Source organism: Fundulus heteroclitus, unplaced genomic scaffold, assembly GCF_011125445.2.
Source record: "Fundulus heteroclitus isolate FHET01 unplaced genomic scaffold, MU-UCD_Fhet_4.1 scaffold_88, whole genome shotgun sequence".
Classification (NCBI taxonomy): Eukaryota; Metazoa; Chordata; class Actinopteri; order Cyprinodontiformes; family Fundulidae; genus Fundulus; species Fundulus heteroclitus.
In genome coordinates, this window is record NW_023397340.1 from 994247 (window position 1) to 1014075 (window position 19829).

The 19829-nt window shown below is 41.2% G+C and overlaps 1 protein-coding gene across 2 annotated transcripts in view; it reads right to left on the reverse strand.

Moving 5' to 3' along the window:
* nucks1a (nuclear casein kinase and cyclin-dependent kinase substrate 1a) overlaps positions 1-19351 on the reverse strand; it is a 36391-nt gene extending 17040 nt beyond the window's left edge. Inside the window, exon 1 of one of the 2 annotated variants that reach the window (XM_021314541.2) lies at positions 19037-19351. In XM_021314541.2, the coding sequence (XP_021170216.1) occupies positions 19037-19053 (17 nt within the window). In that variant the 5' untranslated portion in view covers positions 19054-19351. The remainder of the gene's footprint in view (positions 1-19036) is intronic. The other variant, XM_012859012.3, reaches the window with a different exon arrangement.
* Between the last annotated feature and the right edge of the window lie 478 nt (positions 19352-19829).

Genomic DNA, 19829 nt, shown 5'->3' on the forward strand with positions numbered 1-19829 from the left:
TCTTTCTCATTTACTTTAGTAATTCATAAATGCACTGCAATTAATGTTTTCACAATTCAATACTGATTTAGAAAATCCTCTGAATCGATTACCATATTTGTTGGAGTATAAGTCACTCCGGAATATAAGTTGCGTCAGTCAAAAAATGTGCCATAAAGAGGAAAAGAAAATGCAAGTCGCACCAGACTATACTATATAGTTTTAGAAATTTATTTTACAAAATCCAAAACGAAAAACTGACATTTATTCTGGTGAGGCAACACAATTGCATCTACAACAGGTTGAATAACATAGGACATACCTGGGAGGTTGAATGGACAAAATTAGTATAACAAGCCAGCAACTCCAACTAGAAAGTTACCAACAAGGTTCTCGCCAGCACTTTGACTACTTTGAGCATAACGGCCGCGTAATGAAATTAGTGAGAGCGTAATGGTGCTAAGCCAAAGAGATGACAGAGAGAGAGACTAGGTCAGAAATACAAGTCATAAATTGTCGGATGCCAACTGCCAGAGACAATATTAACCACTAACTCATAAAAACTGGCTTTATTAAACATTAGATCTCATCAGGAAAATCCCTTTTAATTATCGACTTCTAACAATAATCTTGATGTTATGTTTTTAACAGAAACATGGTTGTTCTGATGGAGTCTACTCCTCTAAACTACAATTTTCTTTGTGAGAGCAGACAGCAAAGGAAAGGTGGAGGAGTGGCAACTTTGTTTTGTGATTCACAAAAGTGTAAAAAGGTGTTTTTGGGAAAATTAGACTCTTTTGAACATTTGGCTCTCCAGAGAAAGTGCCCAGTACGAGCTATGGTCTTGAATGTTTACAGGCCTCCTAAGTCCACATCAAACTTTTTAAGTGATGTTAATGACCTCCCATCTGTGATATGTGTTGATTATGACTGTTTAACTATTGTGGGAGACTTCAACTTCCACATTGACAGCCCTGAAGACAGAGGTGCAAAAAAACTATGTGAAACACTTAGAAACTTTGGTTTAACTCAACATGTTAAGCAGCCAACACACAAACAGGGACATATTTTAGACTTGACTATCACTAAAGGTCTAAAGATTCAATGTAACTGATGTTGCCCTATCTCAGTGTTTCCCGCAGCACTATCTTGGCGAGGCGGCCACCTCGCCAAACTCACGCTACTGCCTCGCCAACATTCAAAAAAAAAAAAAAAAAAAACCCTAACTCAATATGCTTGCATGTTTATTTGACGTTCACACATGTTTTTTTTGTTGTTGCTTTCTCGCGTGCATATAGTGAATGGCAGGGAAAAAACAGGCAAAAATACATGGATACTTTGAAGCGAGAAGCAGGTCGACTTCACCGTCGAAGTCTGCATCGAGCCATCGATGCAGACGTGCATGGCCATCGGATGTTCAAACACAACTGGTAAAAGTGGAAAAAACATTGCTTATTTCAACTTCCCGATTCATGAGCCACCGGGCTCGTTGCTGGATTGCCAACTTGAACAGAGCGGATTTGCCATCTAACTTCTGGCCAGAGAGAAAACACGTCATATGCAGCAACCATTTTGAAGATGTTTTGAACATGACATGAGAGCGAGGATTTTCGGTAAGTTATTTTTTATTTTAGAATTTTTTATTTAGAATTTGCGGGGATGGTCACCGAGCAGAGGGGCGGAGGGATACCACATGTGATGTGGTATCCCTCCGCCCCAGCATGTGCTGGAACGCTCTTATATTTTAATATTTATGCAAAATGACCACCTGCCCTTTTTACTAGAGGGCAAATATATAACTTAAGTCACTTCAGCGATCTCTCCTCCGCTGTGTGTGTGCGCGCGCTCCGCTGCAGCGCCGGCAAAGCCGTGCTGCGGAGCGCGCGCGCGCGCACACACACACACACACACACGCGCGCGTGTATACATATATACTGTAGGACCCGACTGAGTTTGCACTGGAAATAGGTAGGCTGGATTCCGTCAAAAGTCCGGTTTCTGTCAAGAAACTCTTCTAAAAAAATCCATATCGCTATCAGATGATGATAGCTCCACGGAGCTCCCATCACTGTCACTAAGTACTTCATCACTCTCTGCTTCGTACAGAACACCAGTCGTCACCATGTTGGAAAATAGTGCGCCGTGACAAACAGAGCGTTGAAACTTGCTCAACTGCGGGTCCGCCGAGTGACGTCAAAAAAATGGGAGGTGACAGTACTATTCTTGACCAAGATGGATTCCTCCACATAAATATGATTAAATGAAAATTATTCATAATTAAAAAAACTTATAATTTTTTGCACAGTATGTAGTAGTTTTATATTTAAAGTACTTTCAGCAGTTTGAATTCTGATTTTGACCGGACTTCTCCTTTAAAGGACAATACCACAGAAACTGTTATTCAAACTTACTCTGCTACTTCAACCTAAAGCTGCAACTCAGTAGATGAGCTAGTACAGTGGTTCTCAACCGGTGGGGCGCGCCCCCCCGGGGGGGCGCTGACACTCTCCCGGGGGGGCGCGAGTAGGCTACAGGATGGGAGTGGAAAAAAACTGGAAAAAAAAAATTTGCACTTTTTTTTTATCACTAAACTACTTTCATAAAAAGTTAAAGTTTTGTATATACATAACTCCTGAATAAAAATTAAAATGTGTTTGGACTGATTTTTAAAAAAAAGTTTTGAACAAATTTGATTGTTTCGTCGATAGTGAGCGCAAATGCAGGTGATAAGCGGTTTTCATCCGGGTTTTTCGCGCATGCGCGCCGGACAGGAAGGAAGCTGACGAGTTCTCGGCATATTTTTCTTCTTTAGATAACGTATCACAAGATCGTTTTAAGAGTAAGTTGATGGTTGATGGTATCATATTGCCAGATTTATACAGCAAAAGCCTGAAGGGACGGAGGGAGTCTGTGAAATGCTGGCCAAGGCTTGTACGGCGACATAGCTAGTAGCTTAGCTGCCTTATAAACACGGCAGGCAATACACATGAGAGAGCATGGAACCATGAACCCACTGGACAGCTAAGAATTATTTTATATCGGGACATAGACACCAGCAACCCCCGCGACCCCATGAGGGATTAAGCGGGTCAGAAAATGGATGGATGGACGTCTCTCAGCTGCTCCCTTCTCCCATACGCGGTGGGACCGTCAAAAAATCTGATTTGATTTTTGTTTCTCAAGAGTGCTCCGCTGACGCCGCGGAGCTTGAATGTCCATGTCAAGCCAACTTCACCGCGGTCTAGTGCCGGCCAGAAAGTAGCGCTACATACTTGGCCGAATGATTAAAAGGTCCGAAAGAAATGGGATACATTCGTAAAAGAAACGCAAAAGGACTGGATTGCCAGCAGTGACAAAAGTGTTTTTGTTGCAATTCACACTTCACAAGCGAGGATTGTGAGGGGTACTTACAATGGAGCATGGGCTCTATGTCTTGGGCAGCGTTAGATATAGTCTCCTCAGGTTCACCTTGTTCAAACTCTGTTTCTTCGTATATATATTCCTTATCTGAGTCGCCGATGCTTGAGGTGGAGTTTGAAGATGTATCAGACATTTTTTTAATTTATTTTTTTGTACGTAGAGTAAGAGTTATTAATAAAATTGAACAAATCGGTAGCAAAAGACGTAGTATTTGCAGGCTGATGCACGGTACTAGTTCTGTTTGTGACGTCGCATTCCGGAACAACCCGAATGCAGAACGTTCGTGCTCTTTCGCTTATACAGCAAGTTTTATCAAAATTACTTCCAAACGGCGCACATAATTCACATATAATATACATTTCTTTACTCTGGTGACTATTTGAATGCATCTGGCAAAAAATACGTTCAGTCCAAGAGTTAGACTAGTAATGATAATAGGCCAACTGATGATAATAATAATGATAATAATAATAACAATAACAATAAAGCATGTAACCTCATAATTATATAGCAATAGCCTTGTAATAATGATAGGCATATACTACTAGTGGTGGCCTAGTGGTTAGAGCACAGAGCTTTGCTCCCAGAGGTTCTGAGTTCAAATCCCGCAGACTGCCACTCTGGGTCCCTGAGCAAGACCCTTAACCCCTGATTGCTCCCCAGGCGCTGCACAGTGGCAGCCCACTGCTCCCCAAGGGGATGGGTTAAGATGCAGAAGTGAATTTCTCCAGCGTGAGATCAATAAAGTTCAATTATTATTACTCATAATAATAATAATAATAATAATAATAATAGTAATAATAATAATAATGCCTGCAAGCTCACATTAGAAGTCTGGTGCTACTGCCAATTATAGCAATAGCCTAGTAATGATGATAGGCCTACTGATGATAATAATAATAATAATAATAATAATAATAATAATAATAATAATAATAATAATAATAATAATAACAAAAAAAAGCATGTAACCTCACAATTATATAGCAATAGCCTAGTAATGGTGATAGGCCTATACTACTCATAATAATAATAATAATAATGCCTGCAAGCTCACATTAGAAGTCTGGTGCTACTGCCAATTATAACAATAGCCTAGAAATGATAATAGGCCTACCTACCGCTACTGATGATGGTAATAATAATAATGTGGGCCTAAAAATAATAGCCTAGGGCTATCTATCTATCTATCTATCTATCTATCTATGCAAGGTAGAGCGGGGCGGGGGGATGGGGGATCTGGGCGGGGGCACTGGGGCCCCAACTGCAACGAACCAGCTTTGGGGGGGCCCAGCTTGCAAAAGGTTGAGAACCCCTGAGCTAGTAGATAACTTTCAGTCTAAAGTCTCAGATGTCATTGACTGCATCACTCCAGTTAACGTGAAGGTTGTTTCCAGGAAGAAAAAATATCAGTGGAGAAGTGCTAAGTGAAAAAAGGGAGTGTCGAAAAGCTAAAAGTAGGTGGAGAAAGACTAGTCTCCAGGTTCACTATAACATCTATAAAGAGAGACTTTACAGATATAACTTAAAACTGAAAAATGCAAGGGAATCTTTCTTCTCTGAGATCAAAAACAAAACAAAAACATTAACAATACTCGTGCCTTATTTGCCACGGTCGACAGGTTAACAAATCCTCCTGTGTCCGTGGCTTCTGAACTCCACTCCACTAGAAGTAATGAATTTGTTAACTTCTTTACTGAGGAAATCCTAAAGATTAGAGGATCAGCCTGTACATCCATGTCAAGTTCAGTACCAAAGCATTCTCCAAGTAGAACTTATCTTGACAAAATGTTGTCTTGACAATTCAGACAAACTACAAATTTGCCTTTCATAGCGTCTGATTTGACTCAGATAATAAACTCGTCCCTTCTGTCAGGTGTTTTCCCCCAGTCCCTAAAAACAGCAATTATCAAACCACTGCTGGAAAAGAACAATTTGGACAAACTACTTCTGCAGAACTACAGGCCCATCTCAAACCTCCCCTTTATCAGTAAGATTATTGAAAAAGCTGTGTTTCAACAATTAAATAACTTAACAATGACCAGCTGCTTTGACGTTTTCCAGTCAGGTTTCCGTGCTCACCACAGTACGGAGACCGCCCTCATCAAGGTGTTTAATGACATCCATATAAATGCAGACTGTGGAAGAACCACTGTGCTGGTAGTATTGGACCTCAGTGCAGCATTTGATACCGTTGATTACTCCATTCTGTGAGAGCGCCTGGAAAACTGGGTCTGTCTTTCTGGAACAGCACTCGACTGGTTTAAGTCTTACTTAAAAGGACAGGGACTTTGTCAGTAGGTAACTTTACTTCAGAGATGACAGAAATCACATGCCGGGTTCCCCAAGAGTCCATCCTGGGTCCCCTCCTATTCAATATCTACATGCTCCCTCTAGCTCAGCTCATAAACAACCACAACATCAGGTACAATAACTATGCAGAAGACACACAGCTCTACATCCCCATGTCACCAGGTGACTGTGAACCCATTCAAGCACTGAGTACATGCTTAGAAAAAAAAAAATCAATGCATGGATGTGCCAAAATTTTCTTCAACTGAATAAAAACAAAACTCAAGTAATCATTTTGGACCAATAGAGGAGAGATCAAAAGTTAGCACACAGCTTCAGTCGCTTCAGCTAGAAACCACTGATCAGATATGAAATCTGGGAGTAATGATGGACTCAGACCTGAACCTCCAAAAGCATCTACAGACAATTACAAGGTTGGCTTATCACCTAAAGAACATTTCAAGGATTAAAGGACTGATGTCTCAGCAGGATCTGGAAAAAATAATCCTTGCGTTTATTTTTAGTAGAATTGATAACTGCAACAGTGGTTTCACGAGTCTGCCTAAAATGTGGATCAGGCAGCTTCAGTTAATCCAGAACGTTGCTACCTGCGTCATCACTAAGAAAGTAGAGAACATCACCCCAGTTCTAAAGTCTTTACACTGGCTCCCTGTATCTCAGAGAATAGACTTTAAAATCCTTCTGCTAGTCTATAAATCCCTGAATGATTTAGCACCAGTGACGGACTGGGATTAAAAAACGGCCCTGGCATTTTCACCAACCAGCGGCCCACATGGGGATGCGCAGGCACGCGTGTGCACGTGCCCGCAACACAGAGATATAACTTCACATGACGGAAATAACACACAAGTTTGTAGGTTGGTGTTGAACTCCAACTTTAATATGCATAAAAACTGAACCAAGTTTTGGCACTTGACTTATTAGTGGGCCGAGAGATAATGTAGGCCTACAATGAACAGGGTGAAAGGGCGGCGCACACCCGACGATCATGCCGCCTCGTGATTAGCCAGCCCAAACGGCCCACGAGGGCCCGCTGCCCTTCTGGCATCTGCCCAAATGCCAGACCGTCCAGTCCGTCACTGCTTAGCACCCAAATTTATCTGGAACAAAGGAAACTGTAAAAGTGTGGAAAGCCTGAGTTCTTTTAAATCAAGATTAAAACATTTGTTTAGGATTGCCTTTGACTGTTCTAGTTAAACTGTTTTACTGAAACATCACTAGTTAAACTTTTTTAATCCAACTGTTTTTAATATTTGCTTTTAGTTTCTATTTTCCCATGTTTTATTTTGTTTATAATGTTTATTTTCTACATTTTATTCCAACTTGCTTTTATTAGGCGCCCGCCTATGCATTGAAAATGCATGGCGGAGGCCTTATGTTATGCACCTAATAAGGATTTCTTTATTAGGCGCCCGCCTATGCATTGAAAATGCATGGCGGAGGCCTTATGTTATGCACCCAATAAGGATTTCTTTATTATTAGGCGCCCGCCTATGCATTGAAAATGCATGGCGGAGGCCTTATGCTATGCACCCAATAAGGATTTCTTTATTATTAGGTGCCCGCCTATGCATTGAAAATGCATGGCGGAGGCCTTATGCTATGCACCTAATAAGGGTTTCTTTATTATTATTAGGCGCCCGCCTATGCATTGAAAATGCATGGCGGAGGCCTTATGTTATGCACCTAATAAGGATTTCTTTATTAGGCGCCCGCCTATGCATTGAAAATGCATGGCGGAGGCCTTATGCTATGCACCTAATAAGGGTTTCTTTATTCCTTATTTTTCTTCCGTCACCGTTAATACAGGCCGAACCGTAGGGTCTACCCCCACAAACTATATATCAAAACGTTCGTCTCGACGCCGTGAAGTGGGCTTTTTGTACTTGACGCCATTTAAAGTTAACGTGGTGACAAAATTAACCAAAAATCACTTCTCAAAACTACTTCCTAGATACAGTTGACCTCTCCATAATGCAGAGCTCAGCATGACACTTTTTTTTGGTACAGTGGTTTAGGTGTTGGGCTGGTGCACCAAAGGTCGCAGGTTCGCAACCCGCCGGGGGTACCCAATATATATATATATATATATATTTTTTTTTACAAGTAACAAATAAATAATTTGCACAACTGATATAAATGAATGATGAAAATAATTGCAACAGCAAGAACTACTGCTCATTAGCAGCCGCAATATGGACTTTTCAGCTCTGCACCGTCTCATATAAAAAAACAACAGTTTTCCTGAAGTTTTTTTTAATCTATTTTTGACCGGACTTTTTCTTCCAAAACTGCACCGCGTTACTGCGCAATAGCACACATGAATTTCTGGACCTTCGGAGCAATAACAGTGATACATTTATTATCGCCGATATTCCCGTCATCCTAGAGATCTCCAGAACACTGGATCCTGCCGACTTCTCCCAGCCGGGCGGAAGTGCAACTCAGCCGGCGACCAGAACGTCAACAAAGCCTGTGAACCGCGGAGGGGGGTGCGTGCTAGGCTAAAGCTAACACCACACTGGGTATCTTTTCTTTCAAAACTGCACCGCGTTGCTGCGCTATAGCATACATGAGTTAGTGGACCTTCCGAGCTATAACAGTGATACATTTAACAGGTGTTACGGTAGCTGGTTGCGCTGCTGATAATATAAAGATGAGGAACAGAGCGCACACCTAGAGGGGCGGTAATGATCCTTTTGGATGTGGTCAGCATCCATTAAAACACGAAGAAGAAGAAGGGCGCATCACTTTTAAAACAGAAGAAGAAGTGGAAGTTCGTTGTCATAAACGGTGATGCGGAGCTGTTATGGTAAGTGTGTTAAGCCAGGCATACACTGTACGAGTTTTTCAGCCGTGGTGCTTATATACATCTCAAACTGTGCGACGGAACCGCGGGTTTAAAAGTTCACCGCTCACGATCTGTGTACGGCGCAACGCTCGGACGTGACTGGAGTGCTCATACTGTAGAAGAAGAAGATGAAGAAGAAGAAGGAGAAGACGGAAGTGTCGATGGCTACTGTAAACATTACCGGAGAGAAACGCGCTGCTTTGGCAATATGTGCAATTTTGTGTGCAGAAAGCCCTAAAAAGAAAAGGCGACGACGTATTTGGAGAAAGACATGGCTGAGGAAACATGACTACTACGGTCTGCCAGTTTTACAGAAAGAACTTGAGGTAAGCTGGCGACAGTTGTCGTGCCAAACTAGGTATCCCCGCCAGGATTTGTATCCCCTGCGTCGGGAGCGCGCATTCAGCTTGCTGAACGCAGTAAACTCGGCCTCATTTCCAGCCAATTCGGCGTGAAAATCAAGATGTTTTATTTCTCTTAGCGAAATATAGGAATAGTGCCTTTACATTATCTTTCAGTTAATGGGTTAAAATTGAAAACGTAACACTTGTTAGTACGATCGTAAGGGATTGCTGTCGGTTAAAACTAGACTGATCACTCAGTATAACACGTTCTGATAAAGTAAACGGCTCTGTGGTCATCTCCAGATGTGTCACGAAAGTATTAGCTTTATGTCATTAGATTGTTGCATGTCTGTCTGCTGAAACTAAAAACCCACCTTCCTGAGTCCATCACAGCTGTCTACTTGTTCGTTTTTGTTGTGTGGATAGACCCGCATGAATGGATTACATAAAGCTGATTCCAAGTGTGATCAAATGAACACAGAATAAAGTTACTGCCAAAATGATCAGATCTAATGATATTTTAATTCAGCCAAGAACCATATTAAGAAAACAAGATGTGTCGCTTTAAAAAAAAAACAGTATATGAGGAGTTTCAAAATATATATATATTACAATTTTATTAGAATAGGATGTTTAAAAAATATTTGGACTTCACATTAAAAGTTTTATTGATTTCAAACACTGCAGCCAATGCGGTACCGCGCACGTGACGTCACCGTCTCAAGAGCAACGCCCCTTTTGCCGCTTAGGTAGGGCATACAGGAGAGAACGCATACAGGAGAGAACGCACGGATAACGGATATGACCGACTTTACAGCCGTTAAACTTTCCCAAGACGATGTCCCAGGCACACGGATTACTGGCCGCACTGTCGAAGAACACACCAACCTTCAGCTCAAACGATGGCTTGAGGTTCGATGGCTTGAGGTTCGAGGGCTTAAAAAGACTGGAAAACTGGCCGAGTTGATGAACGGTAAGCTTTGTTTTTTTTCCTGCGCGGCGATCATGGCAGCGTCGGCCGTTTTTTTTTTTTTTTTTTTTGTTGTTTGCGATCACCGTCCAGGAATGGGTATATGTTTAATGTTTGTCTCATTTGAAATGTTTTTGAGTAAGCCTGGTAGCAGGCTATCATGTTAGCGCCTGCTACCATGATAGCCTATATTCTGTCATGGTAGCAGGCGCTACTTTATTAACATGTCGGCCACCAAAATACTCTTACCTTGACTTGATGTCGCTGGAATTGGGTCAGGATGTTCTTCGGTTGGGCCCTTTCCTCCGACAAAATGCTTGCTACATATGTACGTGAATTTGGTAACTTTTTCCGGGTTGAACTGTTGTGTAGGCCGACCGCCCCGGTGTTCCAAGCGTACACATTTCTCCTTGGCAGTCTTGAAGAAAACATCCTTCATATGTGGCCGATCAGCGTACCTCGAGTCGCTGTTGCACGTTCCATAGCAACAATGTTTAAAAACAATGGTCTTAGATTTGGAAAAAGCAGTCGTTTACCGAGTAAAACCAAGGCTAACGCACGTCTCTTTTAAAACGAAACAGCGGCGGCTTTCCGGAGTTTGCCCCACTGCGTACCACGTGATGTGACGTCATCGTGACGTTGTGTTTCTAAAAATAGCTCGCGCGCGGTACCCCATTGTTATATGTGCTGACCAGACAGGTTGGTCTGAAAGTTTTCCTCTCTAAGGAAACCCAGCAGGTTGCATCAAGTCTCTCCAAGCAGCATTCACTCCTCCTGTATGAGAGTAGAGCCACAGTGGACAGTCGTCTGCATTGTTGATGGCTTTGCAGCAATCCCTCATACTGAGCATGCACGAAGCTTCATATTCATAAGTTAAACTGCTATCCTTAGGTTGTGAGAATTGATCCTTGCATTTTTACTGGAATTTAGAGGCTCTATTGGCTAATTTTTTCAAAGTAGGCTGAAAGGAAAGGGGTTATGAGAGGATATATATATATATATATATATATATATATATATATATATATATATATATATATATATATATATATATATATATATATATATATATATATATATATACCCGTACACCATCAGAGCAGGCCCCAATCTTTGGATTTTTAAGTAATGCTGTCCTCATCTTGCACAAAGTCAGCCAAGAAATGTATGCTGGAAACAGACTATCATGCTGAGCATATATGTATCCCCTTCCAAAATGGATTAGCAGTATCCCACATTCTAGATTTTTGGCATATAAACATCTCTTATAACAACAAGCACCTGCTGAAAATTTGAAGCTGTTAGCTCTTTAAATGAAGAAGTTACAAGGGGATACAAAAAATATCGGGGTCAGCCTGCCACATTATATATCCAGGGATAAACGTGTTAGAAAATGGATGATGGATGGTCTGGGCTATTTCTTTTTCCTTGCCATCAAGATCTTTGCCAACTGGCGCCAGAAAATACTATTATTGGGCTTTCTTCGTCTGGAAACAAATGTTTACAACACCTTACACATTGAACGCACTCAGCTGACAATACAGCGATCTGATTGGCTGAGCAGCAAAAATCGAATCACGTGACCTCTCGGACCGGAGCGCAACAGTTTAGATTTTTTATCAGCAATAACTTATTAATGTGCAAGTGAAAACGTGGGATTATTGGTGTTTTGAGATCACTGCTATGTGTAGCAACTTATCTAAGTGCAAGAAAGTTGCCGTCTGACAGTTCATACGAAACTTCTTAAGGAGACACCCCACAGATTCTGGCCCACGGACTCGTTTTGAGGAAACTACGGTTGTAGCTCAGTGTCTGCCTTGCGGTGGTTGCAGAGAGGTGTCTGTTTTGTAGAATAAATCATCCGCCGATGAGTTATTGATCTGGAAAGCCGAATCTGAAACCACCGAAAAACATTTCAGATCCCAAATGTACAGCATTCTAATTCTTCCAGTCTATTAGCAGCTTCCCGTAAGAGGTCGGCCACTGAACGTCTGCCTGCTGAGTTATTATTAAACAATGCTTCATGTCGGGGAAAGGCCATGTAGATTTGACCGACGCAGTAAAATGCTAACCAACCAATGGGAAGAAGTTGAGCCCTTAAGACACAGCCCCCCTCATTTGCATAATGATACAAAGAAAGAATAAAACAGACAAAAATATTATAACATGCACATAAATAAATACTTAAAAAAATAAGTAATTAATAAATAAAGTGGCTAATTAAAGGAAATATATACATTTTGTCTCACTGTATAATTCATTTTCTATCTACATTTATTTGTGCATTGTATTTTTGGTGGCACATAATTGTATGCATATTTATTTATTGAGCATTTATTTATTTCTGTATTTATTTTTAAATATGGAAGACTTGGTCCTCCATACTCCACGGCTCAACAAGAGTTCATCTAAAGATGTTTTAGAACTGATTGGTGACCTTTAGTTTATATTTCAGAAAGTTAGTTATAAGTAGAGTTATGTGGTTTTATGTTTTTTGGATACAATCCGGGTTAGCACCCGAACATCCCTTTCAGACAGCTTCCTCGTGCGTCAACAGTTAATCCTGTTGGATGTGGTTCGTCCACATTACCCTGGACACCGTGGCTCTTGATACATCACAAACACTTGCTGTCTTGGTCACAGATGCAAGGCAAGGCAAGGGAAATTTATTTATATAGCACAATTCAATACAGAGACAATACAAAGTGCTTTACATGATTAAAATATAGCAAAATAAACGCAAGTAGGAATAAAATGTAGATAGAAAATAGAATAAAAGCAAGTGATAGAATGTAGAAATAAAGAAGAACATTAAAAACAGTATAACAGCTTAACTAGAACAGTCAAAGGCAATTGTAAACAAATGTGTTTTTAATCTTGATTTAAAAGAACTCAGGCTTTCCGCACTTTTACAGTTTTCTGGAAGTTTGTTCCAGATAAGCGGAGCATAGGAACTAAATGCTGCTTCTCCTTGTTTAGTTCTGGTTCTAGGTAAGCAGGCTGGAGCCAGAAGACCTGAGTGGTCTGGAAAGTTGATACACTGATAACAAGTCTGTAATGTATTTAGGTGCTAAGCCATTTAGGGATTTATAGACTAACAGAAGTATTTTAAAGTCTATTCTCTGAGATACAGGGAGCCAGTGTAAGGACTTTAGAACTGGGGTGATGTGTTCTACGTTCTTAGTCTTAGTGAGGACGCGGGCAGCAGCGTTCTGGATCAGCTGCAGCTGTCTGATCCACTTTTTAGGCAGACCTGTGAAAACACCGTTGCAATAATCAATTCTACTAAATATAAACGCATGGATTAGTTTTTCCAGATCCTGCTGAGACATCAGTCCTTTAATCCTGGAAATGTTCTTCAGGTGATAGAAAGCCGACCTTGTCACTGTCTGTAAATGCTTTTGGAGGTTCAGGTCTGAGTCCATCACTACTCCCAGGTTTCGGGCCTGATTAGTGGTTCCTAGCTGAAGCGACTGAAGCTGTGTGCTAACTTTTGATCTCTCCTCTATTGGTCCAAATATTATTACTTCAGTTTTGTTTTTTTGTTAATTGAAGAAAGTTTTGACACATTCAGCAAGATGTGCACCAACAATTTGTCCTCCTTTGAACTCACCCATGTCACCCATAATGTTGTGTGCATTGCAATATTTTGAGCAAAACTGTGCTGTTACCCTGCTAATTGGACCTTCACACTCTGCTCTTATTGGTTCAATGTGCAATTAATGATAATTGGCCACCAGGCTGGTCCAATTAACCATGAAACCTCCCACATTAAAATGAGAGGTGTTTCAGTTTCGTTGTCCAACTCCTGTATATAGTGTATTTCACTTACTGAATTGAGTTACTGAAATAATTGTCTATACTTTTATTTATTAAGATTTAATTCTAGTGTTTATGTAAGGCAGAGGTTACAAATGTAAACGTTACGACCTTTTGTTTGGACCGTTTTTACCTTTTCTTCTTTCTATTAAAAACGGCTCTACGAAAAGAAGTGGAAACAACGCCCCCAAAATGACGCTTGTGGCCAAAAAGTGTATTATGTCAGTAGTGGTTTAGGACTACCGTAGCAAATGAATGGGAAACGTTGACTGTCGGCTGTTGCCAATTAGCTCATTAGCTGCGTCTCAGATCGAAATACGCAGTTTGCAGCTCTGCAGACGCAAAGTTTTCCCGGTCGGCAGGTTTTGATGGAAGACAAATCCTTTTCACTCAGAAGGTTTGATTTTAAAATCCCCAAGCGATGAGAGCCTACGACCAAGGAACTCAGAAGCTTTGCCTTTGACGGTCATGCCCACCACCAGGCGGGCGCCTTCTTCAACTTCTTCAGAAGTTGAACGTTTCTAGTTCTGTTTTTGCTCTGCTCTTGATCGTGCATCAGGAAAGTTGTATACCTCCTGGTCAATATAAGCTAACGCTAGCTGTTATTAGCTTGACGGACAGCCCAATGACAGAGGTTCTGTGTTGTTCTAAGCTCCTCCTTGAGTTACACCACACAATGCTTTGTTGTGTAAATGCATGCTGAAACAGCAAAATAACATAAAAATATGTGTTCAGTCTATATGTTAATGTTCCAATTAATTTTCTATGGGGTACAGGGGTAACATGTAGTTGTCACAAGCCCAGAGATCCCTCTTCCAGCTATAGATGGTAATGTTTACTCCTTGGTTCATGTTACACCTGACTATAAGTAGCTGGACCATCCAAACTATGAAAGAAAGTGTGACTTATAGTCCAAAGAGTACGGTAGTTCCCCTACCCACAGAGTTCAAGAGCGACGGTTTTGAGTAGGGGTGTCCCGATACCATTTTTTTTTACAGAGTGAGTACAAGTGTAAGTACTTTAGATACTTGCCGACTCCAAGTACCGATACTGAGTACTTAAGTTATTTGGTATCTATAAGTACCAATTTATTAACAGTATAACTGACCACTGAAAACGACTGGTCATCAAGAGAGATGAACTTGGTTACAGATTCAGTTATCTTCTCTCCCTTTTCTTTCATCAAACAACCTCTTAGTGTATAGCACCACTACTTGGTATAGAGCTGTTTAGTTGCAGCATAGCCCAGCCCAGGAGGAAAATCAGTATTGGTTCAAAGTATCAGATTGCTTTTACGAGTACTTAACGCTGGTAATCGGGCCACCACTAGTTTTGAGTGATTCGCGTTGTACGGGGTGAGACAACGCGGATGTTAATAAAGTGAATGATATAGCTGTGGTTTTAATACATCGGCATACTACATACTGGGACTACCAGGGATTTCCCCAGTGTAATTGTGGCTCAGCCCATGGAGGTCCTGTCGTGTTCTGCCCTGTAGTCATGAAACATGCTCTGTGGTAGCACGGTACCTCAAACGCCTTCTCTTCTCTATCTCTCCCCTGCTCACAGCCCCGGAGTGGACCTTTTACCTCATGAACGAGCGCTAACGGGCCGACCAAAAGACTGAGCAGCGGACATCAGAAAAACTTGTCCCATAAAACCCCGCCAAAGAAAATTACGTTCTGTAACGCATATGACTCAAATCGAAAACGTCTCTTTGTTAATAAACCTCCCAGTTTGGCCCTGGCATTTATCAGAGAGATGCCTGGTGCTGTGGCTCTGACAGGTAATGCTCTGTGGAGGAATTACATGACAAGTTAATCACTGATGCTACAAGCAACGATAAATGGGTCTGCAGTCTTGAAGTGGCGCAGAAAAGTTGAGATAAAAAAAGATAGCCCTGAAGGAAAGTGCAGCAACACACTTAAATATTCTTACTATAGATGAACCAAAGCCAGAAGTGCTAAAAATGCTGAAGTGATGATTGCAGTGTAGCAGAAAATAGTCTGTTTTTGCAGATGTTTCCCAGACTGAACAATGGAGGTTTATTAGCTTCCCAGTTGTTTCTTTTGTTAGGTACAAGTTAAGTTTATTGCAAGGAAAGAAACTGTGACATTGTTCTGGTTTACCTTAATGGTTGTATACTGTATGTTGTTCCTGTGTATTATATTGGCCACCTGAGAATGCAAATCATCACATTAGCACTGGAACTGATAAATACATAGATTTCTTATATATATTTTGACGCAGCAGTTGAAAGAGGGCCAGTCTGTAATCCCTGGGCCACATTTTCACCCCAGTCCAACACTGAGGACTGTGACGCTTTTTAAAACTTTTGCTCTCCATATTCCTCAAAAGTATCACTGCACAAACACTTTATTTTCAGATGTGTTATTGTTAAAAAATTCTGAGAATTATTCCAGTTTTGGAGAAGGAAAAGAGAATAATTTAGGTTCACATGCACTTTATTGTTAATACAGTACTGTCATGTTTTCACTTTTGTGCCTTATACTGATATTTAATTGCTCAAAAATATTAATACATGCACTGGTATACTATAGCTGTTCATATGTATAAAATATAAATATCTAAAATGTAACAACAGGTACACTTCAAAAATGTTCCAATTGTACTTTTTTACAAAATAAATCAATATTAAAATAAATAGACTGAATTCAACTCAAATCATGATCCAAAGAATTTAAATCAAATCGTGAGGTTCTTAACGATACCCAGCTTTTATCCATACAGCCTTTACTAATCCAAAAACAGGAAAACGTGGGGTTTAGAGTGTTGCTAATAGAGCTGTGCATAAAAATCGATACAAAGATTAATATCGATTTTTTTTTAAATGATTTAAAACCGATATTCTGGCTTTCAATATCGATATACCTCCCAACACCTAGGGGGCGCTATTGCAGCCTAAACTTCATCCCTAAAATCAGACGTTTGGGTACGTTTTTGGTTTCTGTGATACATTAAATGCATTCAACCAAATGCACTTTGTTTTCCTGTTAATATATCAGTGTTCAATAAATTGAACATAAATATAATATTTGGCTGGATTTGTTGATTGAATGACTTTGAGCATTTGAAAGTAATAAATATCGATATTGGAGTCAAATCAAATCAAGGTGAGCTATATCGAGAATCGTATTGTATCGTGAGCTATGTATCGAAAATTGTATCGAATCGACTCATCCTAGATGATACCCAGCCCTAGTTGCTAATATGTTTTAGTAACACTCCCCCTAACACACTCCTTATCTTAGGTTAAATGGAGGGTTGGCACATTAATGCTGGCCTCCTTCTCTGTTGTGATAAGTTTTTGATCATTTGATTCCTTTAAGTAAATTATTTCTTTGAGGCGCCAGCAGCTATAGATATCTCTGGTGTCCCGTTTTCTACCCTGCATCGGTTTGTGAAAACAATTCTCAACATTCAGGGTCCTTACAGCTGCCATTAGCTATCATTATTTTATTAATTTGCTGTTAAATGTTAATATGATACTAGTATCAATATGTTACATAAGTACACAGTCATGAAATTCACTTAACAGCTAAAACTTTTTTTTTTTTTTACCAGCAAGCCAATTTAAGACCAGATCGAAAATAATTAATTCTAAATCTTGAGAATCTGAATCAAATCGAATCTTGAAATTTGAATCGATGCCCACCCCTAGCAGCAGCTATTTACTGAAGCCAACATTCTTTATAGCAGACTGTGCAGAACATAGAAAAGCCCTTGAAATCGTCCCTACAGTGGGTACAAACTGGTCAGTACCAAACCTCTTAAAACCGTGTCATTTAGTACCTAAATAAAATTAAAACGGTATGAAACATGTAAAGGCTATTTTACCGTCATTTGCGTCTGGTCTCAGTGTTGTGTGTGTGTGTGTGGATAAGGGGTTTTGGCGAGGCATCTTCGAGCTTGGATGTCACATTCAAAGGCCACTTTGTTACGCAACAGCCCTGCTTGTCAATGACTCTTGGTGGTAGCAGGTTCTTTGCAGTGGTAGTTGGAGTCAACTCTGTTCTTGGCATACATTTTTTGTAAGTTTTTAAACAAAATCCAAATTGTAAATCCAGATGAATTTGCTTCTATTTTGCCCTAGGAAAAATATTTTACTCAAATACAAATAAATTAATTTCTTTAAACATGTGAAGACACTATAAGCCTGTTTATCTTTAAGACAACTAAATCTACAGTTTAAAAAATCTGTTAACTCCTATAACTGGGAAAGACTACAAATGACAACATTTTGACTGAAACTATTTAAAACGTGCTATCTTGTAGCCCCTAGAAAGGAAATTGGAACGAATATCAACCAATGAAGGCTGAATCAGTACATTTCGAATTGGGACAAAAAGAAATTATAATTCAAAAGTACCGCTAAGTAAAAAAAAAATGACTTAGCTTCCAGAGGAAAGAACATTTGAAGACTTAAATCTGTCGAGACAAACTGGCTTCTAATCAAGCTGGAGGGCATTTTAATTTGGATTAAAGAGCGCAGGGAGCCCTAATGCCCTGCCGTCACAGCGGGGACCTGGCGCTGGAGGGGCGGATGGGGATGGAGGGGGAGTGGTGACTTCTTGCTCGTCTCCGCCTCCCCGTGACATCAGCCAGCAGTGTTAATTTACAGCGCTGAAAATATACCCGCTCGTTTTTTTACCCCCTCCCTTTCAGTCCTACACAACGGCGACGTTTTTCGTGCGCCATAATCAGCCGGTGTATTTCTCTTAGCACGAAAAAGCCGTGAAAGCGATAGCAATGGCGAGTGCTGCACCGACATGCCCAGCATGCGCGCTAACAAGACCAGATCCTAGGTCGACCACCACCACTTACTCCGGGGATTTTTTTTTTCTCTCTCTCCCACTATGATGAGGGGAGGGGGCGCGCTACTGGCTGCGCGTTAGAACCTCCCCTGGATGAATGGGTAGCCATATTCTCATTCTCAGCTCACGGAGGGAAAATATTGCCAGGCCCGGTTAAACCGACCGGAGATTGCTGAACGGCGCCGATGAATGTCAGGCTCGGCCTACTTTAGAGTCAACAATGCTCAGCGTGGCTCCGCTGGAAAAGCAGCAGCATGCAGACACGACGCAGCGGCGGGTCGCGCGAGCAGACCACCCCGCTGGGATCCATGTTAGAAAGAGAGCGTGCACACAGGAAAAGCCTCAGTAACACACCTCCATTATCTCCCCCCCTCATGAAACGAACCCGCTGGCGGCTCTTTAAGGCCAACATGGTGGAGAGCGTGCATGTTATCTGCGAAGCCTAGATAACGAGTGGCTTTATTCAACTTACAGAGAGAGTACAAGACACGTTGAGCACACCTACCTCACTGGTCTTGACATTTTGCAGGAATACTGTGGAAGTTAGAGACGGGAGAAGAAAAAGAACAGGGAGGGGAGGGGGGGGGGGTACAAGAAATAAGATTCCCGCTCTGCACAACACCAATAGGCGCGAGGCTGCCGCGCGGCTCCACCGTCCTAGCAAGCGCGTGGAAACAAAAGAACGTCCTGGGTTTCGCTCGCCAAACACAAATATCCTTATTTTTACTTCAGCTACTCAAAACGGTGAATAAAACAAACTGAAACTGCAGCTTGTGTGCAACCAAACGCAGTGGCTTCGGGGAGGCTGGCGCTCACTGGCCAGGACCGCCCCCTGCAGCTCTTGAGAGCAGCAACACGTCTCGCTCAGGACGCCATTGGCTAATTTGAACGACGACGTTCCCTTGCGTTGGGCCTGTCTGCTGCTCGTCAGATAATTTTTACACGCTATCCTCCACCCCCACCCTCCCCGTCAGCAAGATAGGTTGTCACGTCACTGTTAAGAAAACAAAAAGAGGCCCTCAGGTTGGAGGCAAACCTTCAATTCAGTGTAGGTCCCTGAAGACTATAAGGTAACACTGCAATCATACGTTCAAGAGTGCAAAGACATTAAGTGGATCTGATCATTGATTAAGCTGCATTTTAGTAGTCACATTTGACTGCATCACCACCATGAAAGCCTTTCAGTCTCACCTTGCAGACTGCAGTAGCAGGAGGTAGCAGGTCTGCCTGCATTATAACTCACATCAACACTTCCACTATTACATTATCCAGTTGTGACTTTTACATTTTCCTTAATA